The sequence below is a fragment of the Mustela erminea genome, chromosome 7 (genome assembly GCF_009829155.1).
Source record: "Mustela erminea isolate mMusErm1 chromosome 7, mMusErm1.Pri, whole genome shotgun sequence".
NCBI classification, from domain to species: domain Eukaryota; kingdom Metazoa; phylum Chordata; class Mammalia; order Carnivora; family Mustelidae; genus Mustela; species Mustela erminea.
The window spans coordinates 122504272-122524628 of NC_045620.1; the positions used below are offsets into that span (position 1 = coordinate 122504272).

General features: G+C 42.0%; 1 protein-coding gene across 3 annotated transcripts in view; it reads left to right on the top strand.

Annotated features, from left to right (window-relative positions):
• Nucleotides 1–14364, top strand: part of DNAJC27 (DnaJ heat shock protein family (Hsp40) member C27) — a 30577-nt gene extending 16213 nt beyond the window's left edge. The window contains exons 4-7 of one of the 3 annotated variants that reach the window (XM_032353137.1): nt 394–558; nt 1207–1329; nt 7162–7322; nt 10448–14364. In XM_032353137.1, the coding sequence (XP_032209028.1) occupies nt 394–558; nt 1207–1329; nt 7162–7322; nt 10448–10580 (582 nt within the window). In that variant the 3' untranslated portion in view covers nt 10581–14364. Of the gene's footprint in view, nt 1–393; nt 559–1206; nt 1330–2692; nt 5075–7161; nt 7323–10447 lie in introns of those variants that run through there. The other 2 variants (XM_032353138.1, XM_032353139.1) reach the window with 2 other exon arrangements.
• Nucleotides 14365–20357: the final 5993 nt, after the last annotated feature.

Sequence of the window (20357 nt, forward strand, 5' to 3'; positions counted from 1 at the left end):
TACATAAATGGCCATAACTCTTGCTGATGCTTGTGTCATTTTTGCCTGAAGTTCTTCATTCTTCCTGAGAAGAGCTTTATTCTATAGAATTTGTGTTATTTTAAGATCTACTAACGAGAATTAAAGATGGATTGCCTCTAGGGAGTGGAGCTGGAGGTGAGAAGGGCTGAGGCAGGAAGCTGTTACGTTCATTACAAGACCTTGTCCTCGTAGGGTTTTTCTTATCATGTTACTTTGATTTTATAAAAAGTCCTCTAAAGACCAGTAGATATTGAGATACAATAGCAAATACTATGTATGCACAAAAGAATGCCCTTTGTTATGTTAATGACTGTGAGATATATTATAAAATCACAAAACCTCCAATTTGCCCATCTGTTCTTTTCTGTGAAGGTTCGTAATGAGTTTTACAAGGATACACAGGGTGTAATACTGGTCTATGATGTTGGGCAGAAAGATTCCTTTGACGCCCTTGATGCGTGGCTGGCAGAGATGAAGCAGGATCTTGGACCTCACGGAAACATGGAAAATATTGTATTTGCAGTGTGTGCCAACAAGGTAACTGCTTTGGACATTGTATGCTCAACTTTCCAGATCTATTATGGGAAGAGTGCAGCTCTGAGTTTTGGGGAACAAATGAAAAAAAAAAAAGAAAGAAATCCTTATTCTATGCTATAGGAATCAACAGATTTTCAAAACATACATCCCTAAAACAAAGAATAAAAACACAAATTCCCATATGTTGGGGTATTTATCCATTTTTTTCTGGTGCTATACATGGGGAAGGGTATTAGTGACAGAGCAGGAGAAGGGGATCCTAATAATTACACTCTGGCCTTGATTAGAGAAGGGACAGTAGTTAGGTGTGCAGCGTGGATTATGGAAAGGAATGGAAAACAGACTTGAGTGTGGGAGACCTCATGAAGCCAACTTTCACAGAGGTGAATTTGAGGTGAGCCGTTTTCTTCGAGGATAAAGTGGGAAGTGTGGGAGCAGGCACTTGTTATTTTGCCACAGAAAATCAGTCTATGTTCAATATGGGCAATTTTTTTGGTCTCCTTTGGTCCTCGTAATTGTATATACTGGTGCTGGAGTTCATGTAAGAGTAGTTTTTGCCTCAGTAAAAGATTGATGAAGACCTCACAGGGCCTGTGCTAGTGGATCAAGGTTGGGGTCCTCTCTCTGTCCCCCAACTTTCTGTTTCAGATTGACTGTACCAAGCACCGCTGTGTAGATGAAAGTGAAGGGCGTTTGTGGGCCGAAAGCAAAGGCTTCCTGTACTTTGAAACTTCAGCACAGACTGGAGAGGGAATCAATGAGATGTTCCAGGTAAGCTGGCATCGTTTTGTTTGTTCCGAGGCTGACCATGCCAAATTTTAGTTTAAATTATGAGAAGCAAAAATGTAATAGGAATTTCGCATTGGAATAAGCTTGTTCTTTTCAGAAGCTGGTGAGAAAAAGATAGATATAGAGAGAGAGAGAGAGAGAGTGTGTGTGTGTGTGTGTGTGTGTGTGTGTGTGTGGTATCTATCTGCCTGCCGTGTACTTGAGACCGGACCTGGCTGATCATCAGAATTACTTTGGGAAATTCTTAAAAATACAGATTTCCAGGCTCTAAAACTACTGGAAGCTTAGTGCTTGTTCTGGAGCTTGAGAATCTATATTTTGAAAAAGCTTTCCAGGTGATTTCTGATGATCATCAAGTTTAACAACTGTTATTATATACTTACTTATAATAGAACAAAGATTTTCTTGAGAACTACCTTTGGTTAATGGTGTTATATTTGCATGATTAGGTAGATGGAAGGATTACTTTGGTGAAATTGCCTTGCCGTAGCTGATATAATCCTATATTGCAAGGGCACAGTTAGAGAATAGGAGCCTGGCATTGCAGAGTCCCGCCAATCACACGTAAAAAGAAGGTCTTATCCACCAAGTAGACAATGGAAGGATGTACTCATATTACAACCTGAATAAATGGTGATTTTTAAAAAATTACTGATCTTGAATAATTTTAAGGGACAAGGTTTATTTATTTACTTATTATTTTTTTTTTTTAGAGAAGGAAAGGGGAGGGCCAGAGGGAGAGGAAGAATCTGAAGCGGACTCTGTGCCTAGCACAGAGCCCAATGCGGGCTTGACCTCACAACCCTGAGACTATGACGTGAGCTAAAATCAAGAATTGGATGCTTAACCAACTAAAGCACCTGGGTGCCCAGAACAGACTTTTTTTTTTTTTTTTAAAGAAGATTTTATTTATTTATTTATTTGTTTGTTTTAGAGAGAGAGAGAAAAAGAGAGAGCATGAGCAGGAGGGGCAGAGGGACGGGGAGAGAGAGAAACTCCAGCAGACTCCCGAGCTGAGCAGGGAGCCTGACGTGGAGCTTGATCTCATGACTCTGAGATCACCACCTGAGCTGAAACCAAGATTCAGATGCTTAACCAACCGTGCCCCCAGGCACCCCCAGAACAAGGCTTTTTTAAAATAGTAAATTATAAAGTCAACTCTTGATTACAGATACATTTGGAAGTAAGTGGTGACATGAATTATGCATTTTTTCTCTTCTGAATATATCTTGATATTTTGGGAATTTTTAGCATTTCAAATAATGTAGCTATACTGTAAAGAGTTGTTCTTAATTATTGAGTGGGATTTTATTTAATCTTTTATGCTGAATTTCTTTCTCTTAAGGTGTCACTGCCCCTATTAGAAGACAGGTTTCATCCTTGGCTGACAGTTTGAATCGGGCATCATAGCTTCTGTTTCAAGACCAAATAAGGTTGATGTTGGCTTGCCACATCCTGTTCTATTGAGTACATGAACCTGTGTGAGTTTGTACCTATTTATGTGCAATAACGGTACTTGATCATTTGAGTAGTGTTTTACTATTCTGGAGAAGTTTACGTGTTTCATCTCATTTGAGATTTAGTGTGTAGCAGGTTTTATTCTCATTTCAGATTTTATAACATCTAAGAGTGCTGAAGTGACTTGTCCAAGGGTATAAATAATGACTGTTGAAGATTAAATTTCTTTCAGCCCTTTAAAGATGTAGTCCATTCTCTTCTGGCCTCTCTTGCAACTCATGAGATGTTAGTACCCATTTGTACTCTTGGTTTTTTGTTCATAATGTGTTGGGGATTTTTTTCCCCTCTAGCCACTTTCAAGAGTTTTTCTTTATCTTTGGTTTTTGGCTTTGGACTGTGTGACTAGATGTGATTCTCCTTATATCTATCCTACTTGGTATTTGTTGAGTTTCTCAGAGAGCTAAGCAGGTGTTTTTTATCATCATTTGTTCAAAATTTTTTTAGTTTATTTTCACTCATTTCCTTCCTGGACTCCAGTTACATGTGTATTAGGCCATTTGATTTTGTCCCATAGTCCTTGAGACTATGTTATTTTTCTTTCCTTTTTCTCTATTTTTTGGATCACATAGTCTCTATTGGTCTGACTTTCAGCTGCTTTTAAATCTGAGTGAATTTTTCAACTCCATACTTTTCAGTCCTAGGATTTGCATTTGATTTTCTTGTGTAGATCCTGGTTCTCTGCTGGGATTCTCTATCTGTTCACTTATTAAGACTATGTTTTCCTTTATCTCTTTGAAATATTTATAATAGCTCCTTTAAAGTCTTTGTCTGCTAAGTCCAATATCTGAATCATCTTGGGCCCAGTTTCTGTTGACAGCTTTTTTTTCTTTTTTTTCACCTGACTATGGATCATATTTTCTTGTGTCTTTGTATGAATAGTGATTTTTGATTGAATACCAAGACACTGTGAATAATGCATTGTAGAGGCTCTAGATTCTTTATTTTCCTCAGCAGAATATTGGTTCTTAATTTCAGCGGGCAGTTACCAACAGATTACATTGAATTTGCATGGGTTTGGTTTTTTGCTTTCATAGCAAGGATCTGAAGGAAGCCCAAATTGTTGTCTAAGCCCTTCAAATTTGGTAGAACTCAACCTTCAAATTCTGTCTCCTTTTAGACCTTGTCAGCTCTTAGTTTTTGGTTTTGTCAGGATGAGTTTACTACCAAGCCATAGTCTTTCTATGGTATCTCAGCTAGATACTCAGGATACCAATGAAATAGTAAGCAATGTCTGCACTCTAGCAAGGTCAGACTGTACTGTTCCTGGAATGCCTCTTCCCAAAACACCACTAGACTTCCAGTATATTGGTTCTCTTCTCAATCCCATGGTCAGCCTCAGGTGATCTCACCCAGTGCATTTATAGCCTGGGCCGCAGCTACAGATCAGTGGGGAACCGTCACATGGACTTCTGGGGCCCAATCCTGCCTTTCTTCTTCCTCTCCAATGCCCTGCTCTGCAGATTCCAGCCCCTTCAGTATCCTTAAACTCTGATCTCTGTCTCTTTCATTCAGTGGGGCTGTGGGACTGCTCAGACCACCTCTCTGTGACATGGCCAGGAAATGGGCTCCAGGTAGAAACTGAGGGGCAGTACTGTGCTTGCTGTTGTCCACTACCTGGAAATAGTTTCTTGCTCTATCTGTCCCTTTTCATAGTAGTTTATGGCAGGAGTTCTAGCCCGGTCCCTGTCACTCCATCATGGCTGGAACTTAGACGTGGAATGTAAACAGACCCTTGACTTCAATTCTCCTGTTTTGTACACCACACCACAGCTGGCGCTTCTAAACCATGTGTGCTACAAGTGAATGCTTGTGTCCTCAGAGATCTGGGAGGGTTTATATTTTAGTTTAACTGATAAACTAGAAGAAAACCTTACTGATAGAGAGCACAAGCAAACATCAGTGAACTGTGATGACTTTTAGGTTGCTTTTATCCTTTCAGATAAATCTTGGGTAGCACTCAGGGATGAAACAGTCTGTTTAAAAACAGGCTAACAAGGAATGTAAAAAAACAAACAAAAAAACAACAAAAAAAAAACTATGTAAGCAAACGCTTAGAAACAGTGCTTTCCTGCTGACTCAATTTAATTCATATTTTCTTTGTTTCCTATACACTTCTAGACACTATGTCAGAAAGGAACTTAGTTTTGTCTTTTTCACATTGTGAGCAGAGTAAGACAGACTAATCACATTAACTCTTCTTTTGTCTTGTTATCTTTTTTTTTTTTTTAAAGATTTTATTTATTTATTTGACAGAGAAATCACAAGTAGAAAGAGAGGCAGGCAGAGAGAGAGGGTGGTGGGGAAGCAGGCTTCCCCGCTGAGCAGAGAGCCGGATGCGGGACTCAATCCCAGGACCCTGAGATCATGACCTGAGCTGAAGGCAGAGGCTTAACCCACTGAGCCACCCAGGCGCCCCTTTTGTCTTGTTATCTTGTGGCTTTTCCTTTGGCACCCTGCTCACAAATCAGCCTTCTTGTTTAGGTTGTCAAGTCTATTAGCTATTACTGGAGATAAGAAGGAGGAGTCTAAGAAAAATGGAAACATTTTGGACAATGACAGGAATTATAGCCATATCTGAAAAAGAAGAGAGATTAAAAAAGAGATGGAGGGAAGAAGGGATGTCTAGTGTATTAAATGAGACTTTTGAGCAAAGTTTTCCAACAATAGTAACTGAACTATGAGCAGGATCAAAAAATAGTTTTCGCTTTGAAAAACATCAAAAAAATGGGCAAAGAATCTGAACAATTTAGAGAAAAAGGAAAGGCACTAAACGTATGAAAAGACACTCAGTTTCACTTACAGAAACTTTAAATCCAAACTGTGTGCTACACATAGGTTTGGCAAAAGTGAAGCTGTGTGAGAAGGGGGACAGAGAAATAGAGTGTCGGACCCTGTGATGGGGGTGTAAACTGGCACACTCATTTTGTAGGACAGTTGTCAAAATCAAAAATTAAAATGCCTCTACACTGTTACTTAGTACTTCTCCTTTTAGGAATTTATCTGAAAGCAGCATCGCCACAAGTGTGCAAACACACACACACACACACACACACACACAGGGTATTCATTAAAGCACTGTGTGTAATAGCAACACCTAGAAATAATTGACTTGTCAATTGGGGAAATAGGGAGTTGGTTAAATAAATTAAGATACAGTCACAGTGGGCGCCTGGGTGGCTCAGTGGGTTAAGCCGCTGCCTTCGGCTCAGGTCATGATCCCAGCGTCCTGGGATCGAATCCCACATCGGGCTCTCTGCTCAGTGGGAAGCCTGCTTCCTCCTCTCTCTCTGCCTGCCTCTCCGTCTACTTGTGATTTCTGTCTGTCAAATAAATAAATAAAAAATCTTAAAAAAAAAAAAAAAAAGATACAGTCACAGTGAAATACCGAACAGTCATTAAAAAGGATGAGGAAAGTGTCTATATGCACTTTCTCTCTAGAGAAAGAGTCCAAAGTATATTTTTTTTAAAGATTTTTTTTTAAAAATGTAATCTCTATTCCCAACATGGGGCTCGAACCCACAGCACCAAGATCAAGAGTTGCACACTCTACCAACTAAAACAGCCAGGTGCCTCTGTATTTTTATGCGAAAAAGTTTGAGGAGCTAAGCAGTATGTTTAATCTGCTTTCTCTTATGTCAGTGTTTAGTGTAGGGATGGATATACCGGTATTCTTTTCTTTTTTTTTAAAAGATTTTATTTATTTATTCAACAGACCAAGATCACAAATAGGCAGAGAGGCAGGTAGAAGCAGGCTCCCTGCTGAGCAGAGAGCCCCATGCGGGGCTCAATCCCAGGCCCCTGGGATCACGACCTGAGCCGAAGGCAGAGGCTTTAACCCACTGAGCCACCCAGGTGCCCTGATATACTGGTATTCTGATAGAAAATTTTTCTGGGAAGGTACTCAAAAATATTAACAATGGTTACTTCTAGGAGAGGAACTTGAGGGGCAGGAAGACAGTTTTCATTTTACACTTTTATTTACTATTTGAATTTTTCTAACAGTGTTCACCTACTACCTTTTCACCTCAAGAGTGTTATTTGAGAGGAAGATTATGAGCCATTTAAAGTTTATTCCTTATACTTTTGTGTGTTAAAAAAATACGCAAGCGTGTGTATTTTGTGCATATACACATAAACATACATATAAGATAAAAGAAAAAAAACCTTCCAAACGATATATTTGCTTTATGGTGAATTTTAAGTTATTGTAATATATTAAAATTCTTTAAGTTATGCTTAAAGGAAATTCCTATTTTCATAAAATCAGTTCTCCTCTGGGATGATTTCTTTTTGCAGACCTTTTATGTATCCATAGTTGACTTATGTGAAAATGGAGGGAAACGTCCTATCACGAATAGCAATGCTAGTTTCACCAAAGAACAAGCAGACACCATTCGCAGAATTCGAAACAGTAAAGACAGTTGGGACATGTTGGGAGTCAAACCTGGGGCCTCAAGGTAAGCGGTGCTCTAGGATCTTCGTTCCAAGTTCTGTCCTGGGGAAAAACTCAGCTGTCAACATCGTAGGTCTGATATATCTTCTTGTCATTGACTGGAAATATGAAGATGTGTGGAAATGCATTAGCTTATGTAATAACTTTTCTTCAGTGAATTAATTGAATGCCAGAGAAACAAGTAGAGGACACAGTGGCCTGATGAAGGAGCTCTGCAGTGTATTTGCGTGAATACTTTCGGTAATGGTGTGTTCTGCTTTTGTCTGTGTTGAATAGGAGCCTTGAAGCAAATATAACCTTAAAAAAATACCTTACAAAAGAGAAATCTTAAATCATAGAATTTTAGAAGAGGAAAGGATATTAGCAGCTTCTCCAGACATTTCATTTTATAGGTGAGAAAACTGGAATTCGGCGAGACTAAACACGTGTTCAAGGACCCTAGGAGTTAGTGGTAGAATTGATTCTTGACCTTGAACACTGTGTGTCTGCCTGGCTCTGTCTCTTTCTATGGCCCTCAGAATCCTGCTAGGTCCTCGTCTGTGTATGAGTTTATGTTAAATGGTTTTATCTTTAGCCAAAAGAAATATTTGGGAGGAAGACAAATACAATCACTGTTCTTTGTTGCTTGTGCAAGAATAAATCCTTGTTCGGTATGATTATATAACTTTTAACAATAGGATGCTTCTGTTACTATACATATTGTGATTTTTATTGTAATTGCAAGCATTCTCAGGTCTTTTTATTTTGCACCATAACTTTCCTCCCCAACCTTGTCCCTTTCTACTTTGTCACCTTGATTCAGACACACACACGCACACAAAAGTACGTGTTGAAACACCTTGTTGATACCAGTGGCGTTAAGTTTCTCTTTTCCAGTTTGGTCTCCTAGTCTGTCTTCAGGCCCAGAAGGCGAGAGGGCAGGGGAAGAAGAACACAGTTACTGGTCACCTCGACTTGCCAGGCCTTACAGAGAAGGCTTTAAACACACCAACATTTCAGATGATCTTGTGTAAATAGCACAGTTAATTGGTGTCTTTTAAATGTCCTTTGGGATTTCCATAGTCTCATTCTAACATCTTCTGTTTACCTCCAAGGGAGATTGGCTCTAAAAGAAAGAAACTTATTAACTTAGTACAGTGTTTATTAAGGAAAAAGAAACTTCAGGTTCCTTATTTATTTACTATCTGTATTAATTGGAATCTACCAAAATATACGGGACTTCCACAAGTTCTCTCTCATTGACCAATACAAACATGTGCTCCTCTTACCTCTCTCTGGGTCGATCGAACTAATTTTGTATGTCAGTGAGCTCACTTGAACAGAACCTAGAAACAGTGTTTTGAAGTTATAAAGAGTTTTAATGTTTGTTCAGTATCATGTTTACTGTTCTTGAACTTTAAGAAAATCTTCAGCTTCAGCAGAATTAATGTATTTGTTACTTTGTAAATGTATTTGTTAATACATTGTTATTTTGGTGAAGAATTCTCGCAATTCAGATTTCTTCAGAGAGGGAGAATATGATTCTTGTTAGCTAATATCAGAATTGTCTATGTAAAAAAGCCCCATGCATATTTTAGAACAAGAGAATTCAAGGGGCACCTGGGTGGTTCAGTCATTAGGTGTTTGCCTTCAGTTCAGGTCATGATCCTGGGTCCTGGAATTGAGTCCTGCGTCGGGCTCCCTGCTCAGCGGGAAGCCTGCTTCTCCCTCTCCTGTTCCCCCTGCTTGTGTTCCCTCTGTCGCTTTCTCTTTCTCTGTTAAATAAATAAATAAATCTTTAAAGAAAAAAAAATGAAGGAGAATAAGAATTCAGGGTTTGTTTAAAAGCAGAAAGCAGAAAAAGCCTTAGAATACATGCCCAAGCCTAGAGGACTATGAACATGGCCTTGTGACCTCAGTCTTTCCACGTAGACACCCAAGACTTTCCATCACCTGCAAGACAATCACAGACCATCTCTCTAAATTCGGAGAGCCGAGTAGAAATCCTTCTGATAAAACATAAAGGAGAAAAACTAGAGCGTTTGGGAAAGCGCCATATCCAGGCTAATAGCATAACTGGAAACCTGAATTACAAAAAGTAGGTGGGAAATAAAACTATCTGGTAAACACAGAACTACACCTGACCAGAGGAGGAGCTGGATACTTAGAAGCTTCTGGAGGCCTAACACCAGAGGATGATGAAGAGCAGGGAGAGGTGGTCTCCCGGAGCTCTCCTGGTCTTTGGGATTCACTTTACTGCCCCTTTCCTTTATGGGTAATGTTCCCCTTCTCTTTTCTTTCTTCTTTGGTCTCAGGAGCTCGCTGGAGCTCTCCAGTACCCCCATGTGCAGCGTCCCTTTCTTGGTCAATGGTGTCACCATCTTCCCTGAGCCTCAGCATCCCCTTGACCCTGGAACTCATCTCAGCCCCTTTTCTTCCATCTCCTTGACCTGTATGTCCAGCTTGTCACCTGCTTCTGCTGATTCTTTCTGTGTGTCATCCCTTAGCCTCCCTTGATCCAGACTCTTGTACTTGTGCTTGGCTTCTTGTAACAATCTCCTAACCTCGAAAATCAGCTTTCTCAGCACCTTTTTTGGTCATGAAACACTTACTGATGTCATTGTTTATCAAGTCTACTTTTTTATTGCTGTTTTGATTTCAAGGCCCCTCCCTTACTGGTCAGTGCTTCCTGGCCAACTTTGTTTTTGTTACCCCCAGCAGTGCCCTCACGGAACTTCATGCCACGGCCATGCTGTTCGTAGTTCCTAGCTTCTGCCGGCTCTCTCCCGGTGGCCCAGTGTCTCCCCATCTCCTTCAGAACCCCACCCCACAGGCCTTTCCTGATCACCCCGTGCCCTCATTGCTTCAGACAACAAAGATTTGCTGGATGCCTGCTCTGTGCCAAGGTCCTTTCCGTGGATCCTCCTTTTACCAGGCATTTTCTTGGTGTTTCGATACTCCACATGATATTTCTTTCTCTACTTGTCTGTAGCATATTATTTACTTGTTTATTGTTTGTTTCCGAGTCCTTTAGTCCCACTTTTGAGAAAAGGTAGTAATGCAAGAGATATGATGTAAGTCCAGACACCAAACTGCTTTGGGCGGGGGCTGACCCTGTCGCTGACATAGAGCTTGGCTTCTTTCTCGTAGGGATGAAGTCAACAAAGCCTATCGGAAGCTCGCTGTGCTGCTTCACCCCGACAAGTGCGTGGCGCCTGGTAGTGAAGATGCCTTCAAAGCGGTGGTGAATGCCCGGACAGCCCTCCTGAAGAACATCAAGTAGGAAGTCAGAGAAAAAGACAAGTGCAGCCCTCAAGTATAAACTGACTGTCCCTAGAAGTGAAATAACCACCATGGGTTTTTTTTCTTTTTTTTCTCCACAAAAATCTTACTGCTTTTTTCTTTTGTGTTGTCATTTGTAAATTAGAAATTCAGGGGCCTGTGACCATTTCAGACATTTTACAGAGCAGTGAAGACAACCAAGCGCCACTTGTACGTATAGTTTCTTTCCTATTTCCAAATAATCCGAATTTTGTTCCTCCTTCATTTGTGAGCTCGGTAATGGTAGCGTCGCTCACGCACTTGACTCAGGACAGTCCAGGAGGTTTCTGGAGGGAGGAAGGGGCGCAGGGGGACCTTTCACTTTTCTTTTTCTTTTTTTGTAAAGTTCATCGGAGAAGGAGACAGCAGATACAGAAGGAAACGGTAACAAAACCCCCAAAAGTGTGGTGGGACCTCACACGCAAGTCACTTCTTTTACGAGTTCCTTAGTAGGATTTGAACCATCGATCCTTCTATAATTAATGAACTCTGGAGGGCCCTTTGGAAGTTTGTGAATCAAGGTAATACCGTTCCAAATTGAGCAGTCCTTTATGGACCTACACTCTGTCCCCTTCTCCAGCCACCAGGGGGAGAGACAGGCTTGTCCTAGGAGAGAAAAGGCAGTGGCAGCCACGAGTTCTGGAACACTGGCTGTTGCTCTTCTTGCCCTTGGATCTGAGGCCTTTCTCCAGCCACGGAAGCAATGCCGGTAGCAGTAGGGAGCATCGGGCACCCAGGAAGCAGGAGTCAGGTCCCACAACAGACATGCTTGCAGGTCACATGAGAGCTTGTGTACGCATCCCCGAAGGCAAGGCCAGAGGCAAGGCCCAAGGGCACAGCCAGCCTGGCTTGGACTTGTCTGATGCCCCTCAGAGAGCCTGTGGATGAGGCTTCTGCCTTTTCTTGTTTCTGCATCCTTTGCCACAGGTAGGTAGGAAACGCGGGGGCACGCCTCTACCGCCTGGCCTCCTCACTTACCTACTTGAGTTCCTTCCTTTTCCTTTTCTCTTCCTTATTTATTTATTTTATAAATATACTACATCTGTCATTTTCCTCCTGATTGTCTGGCTTTTGGCCACTGCCTCTTCCATCCTCCCTTACGAGGCTTCACCTTACAGCCCTCCGGTACAAGCCCTGGTTGACTGGAGTCAAGTGTGGATCCTTTGGGTGTTGGTGGAGGGAGAGATCTTAAGGCCTGTGAGGGAAGAATTTCTAATTTTTGCTTGGGCTCCATATTTCTAAACAATAATATATTTACACTCTAGATTATGAAAGCTAATATAATGTACAGAAATCCATTCTCTTGCCATAGTCTCCTCCATATCCACGGAACGGATGAAGTATGTTAGGACTGGCCCTTCCTCCACAGCTTTCAGAACTGGTCTTGCTGTTTGACCCATTGTATTGTGAATCTTGGTACGTTACTCATCTTTTAGCTGCAACCACCCTGCCCTAATTGGGCTTTAAGGTGCATAAAATGTGAGTTTCAAGCAGCTATCCCATATTGATCCCCAAATAGCATTCACCTACCCAAAAAGAAAAGCCACTTCAGTTTCATTCCAGCCCTCTGCAGTCTTTTGGATTCTCCTCTCCAAAGCAGCTTCCCTTTGTGTGTCTGCCCTTGGGCTGCATTGAGCTTGTTGTCAGGAAACCAGAGCATTGTTTTCTAGTATGGCTTTTCATCTTGGTAATACTGAAAATGCTTCTTTTTTACAGATTGAGTTTAATACATGATTTCCTGGGGATTTTCCTCTGGACTTGTAATTTTAAATAGCTTCTGGGACTATAAAACTCCAACCCAAAGTGCTTCTGAATTTAAATTTTACTTAAGGCCTTCATCATGCCTAAAGTAATTAAAATGTGGGTCTATTCTTGTAAAGGAACTAGAGTCAAAGAAACGAGGGACTGTGCATGGTAGCATCAGCCCAAATTGACATGACAGCCCACTGAGTGTGTGGCCCTGTATGGAGCCTGTGCTAGTTTTCATCATGTTGCTAAAGACCAGGTTGGTCATCTCATTCAACTACATTGTGCAGATGAACAGTTACAACAGAATTTGTTAGTGCTTCCGTTCCTATATAACGAGTGACTTGTGGAAATTTAGCCTGATTTTGGTTTGTAGGTCTTAGAACTCAGTTCCTAACACCTTCATTATTAATGTTAAGGATGGCCATGAACTACTTCATTTATGTAAAAGAAAGAAAAGAAGAAAGTTAAGCTTCAGGGTCCTGGAATTTGTCCGAGTGCCATAATCCTTGAGTAGAATATTAAGGGATAATAAAGCATGATTTGCAATGCAAAGTTTTTTGGTACTAATGTAATACAAAGCTTTGTAGACCTCTGTGCATTAAATTTATATTCTTAGTGCAAATATGTACTTTGTAGTTCAACTTGATGAAATTCCTTCAGCCAGTTAGGATCTCAAAATACATTGGTGAGATTAACAACTAGCAGAATCATTCCATTGGCTAAAAATATTTGATGGAGAATCTTGTTTTTCAAGAAAGAATAAGAAGTTTGAACAGTTCGTATTAAAGCCATTACTTCCATGTCTGAGTCATCAAGAACAAGCAGTTTTAAAGCTTGTTAGAAATCCCTTGAGGTATTTCTAACTAATTGCCCATCCTACCTAAGCACTTTAAAATACACCGTCCTTTTCTCCCCCTGTTCCCCTTTGAGGCTTCTTCCGAACTGATGTTCTCGCCTGTCAACAGTTCTCCTTCAGCCTCGTCGTCTCGCGTCTCCCCACACATGTGTCCTCGGCTCTGTTAGCCTGTGAACTTCAAAGTCCAGGCCTCAAGCACTGTGCTGCCACCCAGGAAAAGCTGCGGAGATCCTGTCGCTGGCACACTTTTCTTGAGGCTCACATTTACCTCAGGAAACTCACTCTAGTAGGTTCTCGTGCATTGAATTCCCAACTGGTAAATAATTTCTTTCTACCCAAAAACCAGTATCTAATTAACTGCTAGTTACAAGAGCCATAGAGAAGGCAGCTAAGTTTCTGAAAGAAAGCCAGAGTAAGTAAGGAGCCCCCGTCAGCCCTGTATCAGGACCACACTTCCTCCTGGACCGGTGACAGAATCTCGAGGGGGAGGGAGGTAGTTGAGGCCCAAGTTAGAAAGGGTGGATCCGTGCACGGATTGCTGCTGACAGTGACAGGGACAGCGCCCTCCTCAGAGGCGCTTTCCGTGGGCGCTGGCATGTCACTCTCTTCCCCACCGCACTCCACCTAGCTCACTCAGTCTGCCAACGTTTTTGCAAAACTTTTGGAAAATGAGTTTAGCTGCACAAGAGAGCTACCCACCTTCCACTGCAAGTTTTGCAAAGTGAAGAAAGGTTCACACTTCTCATGTTTGGTATTAGCACAAGTGTAACGTTTGTACATTGGTTTTTCCGTTAAACGTTTCTAGAGAAGACAAAAGCTTAGATTTGTGACATGGGGAAATTAGAGTGTGTCTAACAAGCAGTGCAATATTGAGCCGTGCCAAAAAGGCCCTGGTGTGAAGTGGCTTGTCGGCAGGTTGGACGGTCTGGGTTAGTGTCCGGCATCCTGCAGGCGATCGTCCCCTCTGACTGTGAATGCAGTCTCTAACGATACCCTTCGCTCTTACGAGGTAATTTGCATATTTGTGTTCTGTTGAAATAACTGAAAATGTTAAATCTAACAGTTGTTTATGTCTTGTATAGAGAGTGTCATATGTATTTAAGTTGTGTATTTTTATAAAATAAAGCCAAAACTTGAACACCGGCCTGTGGACTGCACTTCTTTGATGAGATGCTGGTCTTTAATGTAAAAAGTACTAGTCTAGAAGCAGCCCAGGCCCTCACCAACTGAGGCCTTACAAAGGATATCTTGCTTGAGTTTCCAGTTGGGAAATGGAGGAAATTTTATTCCTCAGTCCATCAGGTAATTTTAACCTTTTTTTTTTTTTAAGATTTTATTTATTTATTTGACAGAGAGAGAAAGAGAGATCACAAGTAGGCAGAGAGGCAGGCAGAGAGAGGGGGAAGCAGGCTCACTGCCGAGCAGAGAGCCAGATGTGGGGCCCGATCCCAGGACCCTGAGATCATGACCTAAGCCGAAGGCAGAGGCTTAACCCACTGAGCCACCCAGGCGCCCCAATCCTAACCTTCTTAAGTCGTGGTGAAAGTGTTTGATTTCTTTTTTTTTTTTTTTAAAGATTTTATTTATTTATTTGACAGAGATCACAGTAGGCGGGCGGGGGGGGTGCAGGCTTCCTGCTGAGCAGAGAACCCGATGTGGGACTCCATCCCAGGGCCCTGGGATCATGACCTGAGCTGAAGGCAAAGGCTTAGCCCACTGAGCCATCCAGGCGCCCCGTGTCTTGATTTCTTTTTTTTTTTTTAAGATTTTATTTATTTATTTGACAGAGAGAGATGACAAGCAGGCAGAGAGGCAGGCAGAGAGAGAGGAGGAAGCAGGCTCCCTGCTGAGCAGAGAGCCCAATTTGGGGCTCGATCCCAGGACCCTGGGATCATGACCCGAGCCGAAGACAGTGGCCCAACCCACTGAGCCACCCAGGCATCCCAGACTGAGGTTAAAGATAACTAATATTGTGTTGCATTTTTAATTCAGATAAAACTGTTACCATCCTATTTTAATAATGCAGCTCTCGGCTGAAAAACTTACTCATTCAGCTGGTCCCTGGAAACAAGAATCCTTAAGTAACAGACTGTTGGGAGCCCAGAATTTGAAAGGGAAAGCTTTCAGGGCCAACCCGCAGAAGACAGTGTCTCTCAGAAGCCTTCACATGAGGGCTATAATTTTCATTATGAACAAAGTATGTTCTCACCTGAGAAGGCATGACACTCTTTTGGGGAACTGCTCTACTGTCCCCAGACATGCTTTTAAGACAAGCTGCCAAAGTCTCCTTTGCTTCCTAGCCACCCAGAATGGCCCGTGAGCTGGGAGTGTCACCCAAGCTGAACCAACTGGCATCCTTCTCTGGGATCTTTCTCACCGGAGCTGGGAAAGCAAACTTCCTCTCAGGAGAGGAAGTAAGATGGGAGGAGTCCTGCGGATGTTGGCAACCTGATTCCAATGCCATGGAAAACATTCTGAAAGAACGCAGCAGACATTCATAAGGAGACAGAGTCCTGATGGCCAACACTCGCCTTCTGGTTCCTGAGATCCCTTGAGCTGGTTGTTCTGCAAGCCCATATGCCACCCCAGAATCCTTCCCACAAACCTCCAACCCCTGTTTTCTGCTTGGTTTAGTTGGAGTTTGCTTTCCATTACTTGAAACTAAGATATTAGACAATAGTAGACCTTAAGATTGTGAGCAAGGATGAGAAAGCTATGGTCTATAGACTGAAATGATATCTGATAGGCATGTTATTACATTTATATATTATAATATATCCAATTACTTGTTTCTCAGTTGGAGTCTTTGGCTACGTCTTAACCCAATAGTCGCAAGCTGTAAACGGAAAAGCAAAATTAGGTTTATTCTATTTGTTTCAGGGTCCATTTATGCCAAATACTTGCAACTGCTTAAGTTTCTAATTAAATTTTATTGTTAAAGTGATCATTTGCCATGCATGTATTGAGCACCTACTATGTGCTAGCCCCGTTCTAGGCATGGAGGATACAACCGAGCTCAGGACCAACAAAAATCCCTGCCCTGTGCCTCTTAACATTCTAGTGTCTCTGTGTGTGTAGTTTTGAAGAAAAATTCTTTTTCTTTCTTTTTTTTTTTTTAAGAGTTATTTATTTATCAGAGTGAGCACAAGCGGAGGAGTGGCAGGCAGAGGGAGAAGCAGACTCCCCACTGAGCAAGGAGCCGGATGTGGGACTCTGTCCCAGGACACCAGGATCATGACCTGAGCCGAAGGCAGCTTAACCAACTGAGCCCAGGCATGCCAGTTTCTTTTTTTTATTTTTCTATAGGCTTATTTCTTATTTCCTATAGGTTTATTTCCAAAGAGGCAAAGTATTCAAAAAGAATACTTTTTGAGTATTCAAGATACACAATTTGGAATGAATACTCTGATTTCTACTATATACTGTAGATCATGGGGGTTGTTCAAATGCTGTATTACGGGTTTTTTCAGGAAACTTAATCATTATTATTATCCAAAGCTCAATTTTTCATATTGGCCTAGAGAAAATAGTTCCAGACTTAAAGAGTCTCTTTATATATGTTTTATATTTATAATTAATGTATTTTCCCCAAGCAGTTGATAAGTTTGAATTTATTTGGAGGAAATACCTAGAATTTAGGTTGTTTTAGTTAAAACAACAATCTGTACCTCTGGTACCATCCAGTGAAGATTTTGTTCAGTAGACAGTTGTAAAGGGTGCTGACTTCAAGAAAATTATCCTCTCTGCATCCAGAACAGTCAGTTGTCAGAGGTCATTATAAAGCCAGCAAGTGCCGCCCATGATAGTATTTTATGGACAGGAGAGACAGTAAAAGTTTGCTACGATTGAGGGAAATGAAAACGTGAGGTGTCTACAGGCCTCAGATATCAGAATGAGAACATTCTGCTAGTTTCAGAGCATGAGAGAGAACAAAAAGTTTAATAAAAGAAATACTAAAGAAAGCAAAGACTCTTAGTGGTTCAAAAGGAAAATACAATGAAAGAAACCCTTTCCATTCTGAGTAACAGGGAGCAAGGAGAAAATCCCCAAGTCAGCATTTGTCAAATGTTTCTTTATGGACAGATCCCCATTATTTCTAGTGAACTCCCAACATGGGAACCCTGTATGTAAAAGGGTTAAGAGCAACATTTTAGTAGGATGAATTTGTAAGACGACAGTTTCAACATCATTCCTTATAAAACCAACCTACGGGGCCGTTCTGCCTCCCAAGGCAGATGGCAGAGTTTCTGTCAGAAGTCCTCATGCTGGGGCGCCTGGGTAGCTCAGAGGGTTAAAGCCTCTGCCTTCAGCTCAGGTCATGATGATCCCAGGGTCCTGGGATCGAGCCCCACATCGGGCTCTCTGCTCAGCGGGGAGCCTGCTTCCTCCTCTCTCTCTGCCTGCCTCTCTGTCTACTTGTGATCTCTGTCAAATAAATAAATAAAAATCCAAAAAAATATATATATATATATAGAAGTCCCTATGCCATTCCCTCCTGCCCACAGGCACTGGTGAGGGGAGCACCTCACCCGAGAGAGTGGGGGCTCAGGGAAGCGCTGTCTGTTATGAGCTGCTGACAGGCACTCGGTATTGCGGGCAGGCTGGGCGGGGACTCTGTTTAACGAAGGGCCCTGATGACATTTTAGACATACGCGAAAATACTATGGCTTTGTGTCAGGAGGCAAAGACCTTAAGCTCTTCTTAAGAAATGAACAAGATTTCTGAGGGTGGGGGCTGCCAAAAGAAAGGGAAGAAAGACCAGATAAGGTGAGGCAGAAAGCTGGGGTCCCGAGAAGGATAAGTGGAAGGATAGTTGACATTAAAAATTATTAGATGTGGGACGCCTGGGTGGCTCAGTTGGTTAAGCAGCTGCCTTCGGCTCAGGTCATGATCCCAGCATCCTGGGATCGAGTCCCACATCGGGCTCCTTGCTCCGCAGGGAGCCTGCTTCTCCCTTTGACTCTGCCTGCCACTCTGCCTGTGCTCACTCTTGCTCTCTCTCTCTCTCTGACAAATAAATAAATAAAATCTTTAAAAAAAAAATTATTAGATGTTAGGAAACAGAAAGATAGCCATAGAGAAGTACCGAGTGGCAGAAACAACCAAAGGACTTTTAAGAAGATGGATACATTTTATAACATCACCATTTTATAGGTGAGAAAACAGAGGCTCAGAGAGGTTAAGTGACTTGCTCCAGACCACACAGGAAGCTCTTCATACCCGAGCTCGCTCAGCTCCAGAACCCAGGCTCGCAATCTACGCTACCAGCCTCAGGATCCAAATCCTAAAATATTCTGCTTTGTATTCCTGAGTAATATTGTACCCTCTTGTCCCATATTGCGTAAAGGAATAAATAGGCTGCATTTTTTTTTTTTTGAAGACCGCAAAGGTACAACTTTCCTTACAGTGACATAAGTTTAAATCCTGCATGTGTGCACAGGAATGAAGGAAACTTCTTTCTGAAGGTGTCCAAGCCAAGAGGGAGTTAGCATGACAATATAAGTTAACAGTGTGTTAAAATACAGCATATAGGGGCACCTGGATGGCTCAGTCGATTGGGCATCTGTCTTCGGCTCAGGTCATGATCTCAGGGTCCTGGGATTAAGCCCCTCATCAGTCTCTTTGCTTAGCAGGGAGCCTGCTTCTCCCTCTCATTCTGCCCCTTCCCCCTACCTCGGCTTGTGTGTGCTTCCTTTCTCTCAAAGAAAAAAATTTTTTAAATATTTTATTTATTTATTTGCCAGAGAGAGAGAGATCACAGCAGCTAGCAGAGAGAGAGGAGGAAGCAGGCTCCCCGCCAAGCAGAGAGCCCGATGCCGGGCTCGATCCCAGGACCCCAAGATGATGACCTGAGCTGAAGGCAGAGGCCTAACCCACAGAGACACTCCTCTCTCAAAGAAATTTTTAAAAAAATATTTAAAATATGAAATATAATACATTTGGATCTATTTATCAACAAGTTTTCTTTTTTTTTCAGTGAGATTTTAAACAAGCCCTTGCCAAACCTGTGATGACTCCTTACAGCTTGGGAATCATAGCTTGGGAATCATGTCTTAGGGGATATCCAGCCAGGTCAGCAAGTGGGGGCAATTAAGCCTGCGGACCCGAGAGATAGATGCTTTACGGCTTATGTTTCTGGGCGGTTTTTAACACCCTTAATTTATTCTCTTGTCATAGCTAGAAGCCATCCAGCCCTAAAAGGGTGGTTTCCCGCCCGCAAAGCCTAGCCCTGGCTTTCTGTGTCCGAATCACCAGCACTGCAGGAGGAAGGGTGGTTTATTTTCGCCAAACTGTCTGGGGAGAGAGTTTTAGGGGACGAGGTCAAGATTGTTTGACTTTCGACCCTATACTTGTCCATATTATTTGTGTTTTCCCAATGGATGTATACTATTTTAGTCATCTAAAAAGTTAAATGAAACAACAACAAAAACTAAATATGGTACCCATTTTTTAAAAAAAGAGACTCCAAACTGTGGGAACCTCTAAGGGCAGCTCTGGGCTGTAATTAAATCCTACTTCTTTACTTCAGTAGAAACTTTATCCTAAGAGAGAAAAAGCTTTTAGTCTCTCACAAGTTTGTTTGAAAAGCTAACCTCAGAGGCACCTAGGGGGCCCAGTGGGTTAAGGCCTCTGCCTTCGGCTCAGGTCATGATCTTAGGGTCCTGGGATGGAGCCCCGCATTGCATCAGGCTCTCTGCTCAGCAGGGAGCCTGCTCCCTCCTCTCTCTCTCTGCCTGCCTCTCTGCCTACTTGTAATCTCTCTCTGTCAAATAAATAAATAAATCTTTAAAAAAAAAAAAGATTAATTATACTTTAAAAAAAAAGATAAAGAAAAGCTAACCTCGCAATCAGGGCTGTCCGACTGGAATTTCAAATTCACTTACCGACGTTACGTATCTGCAAGCTCTCTCTAACACAGAAGCAGTAGGACTGAGAGGGAAGGACCCGGGGTGGGCCCTTCTCTCTCCTCATAATTAAGAGAGTAGCCTTGGGCAAAGGGGCTCTTTCAAGGTGCACTTCCCTCCGTTACTAGATGAGGCTCCTGATTACAGACCAGCCCTTGTTGAAATCTGAGGAAGATCACGAACATCTCTATCATCCTGCTGCCACTCCACGGCTCCAAAAACAGAAAAG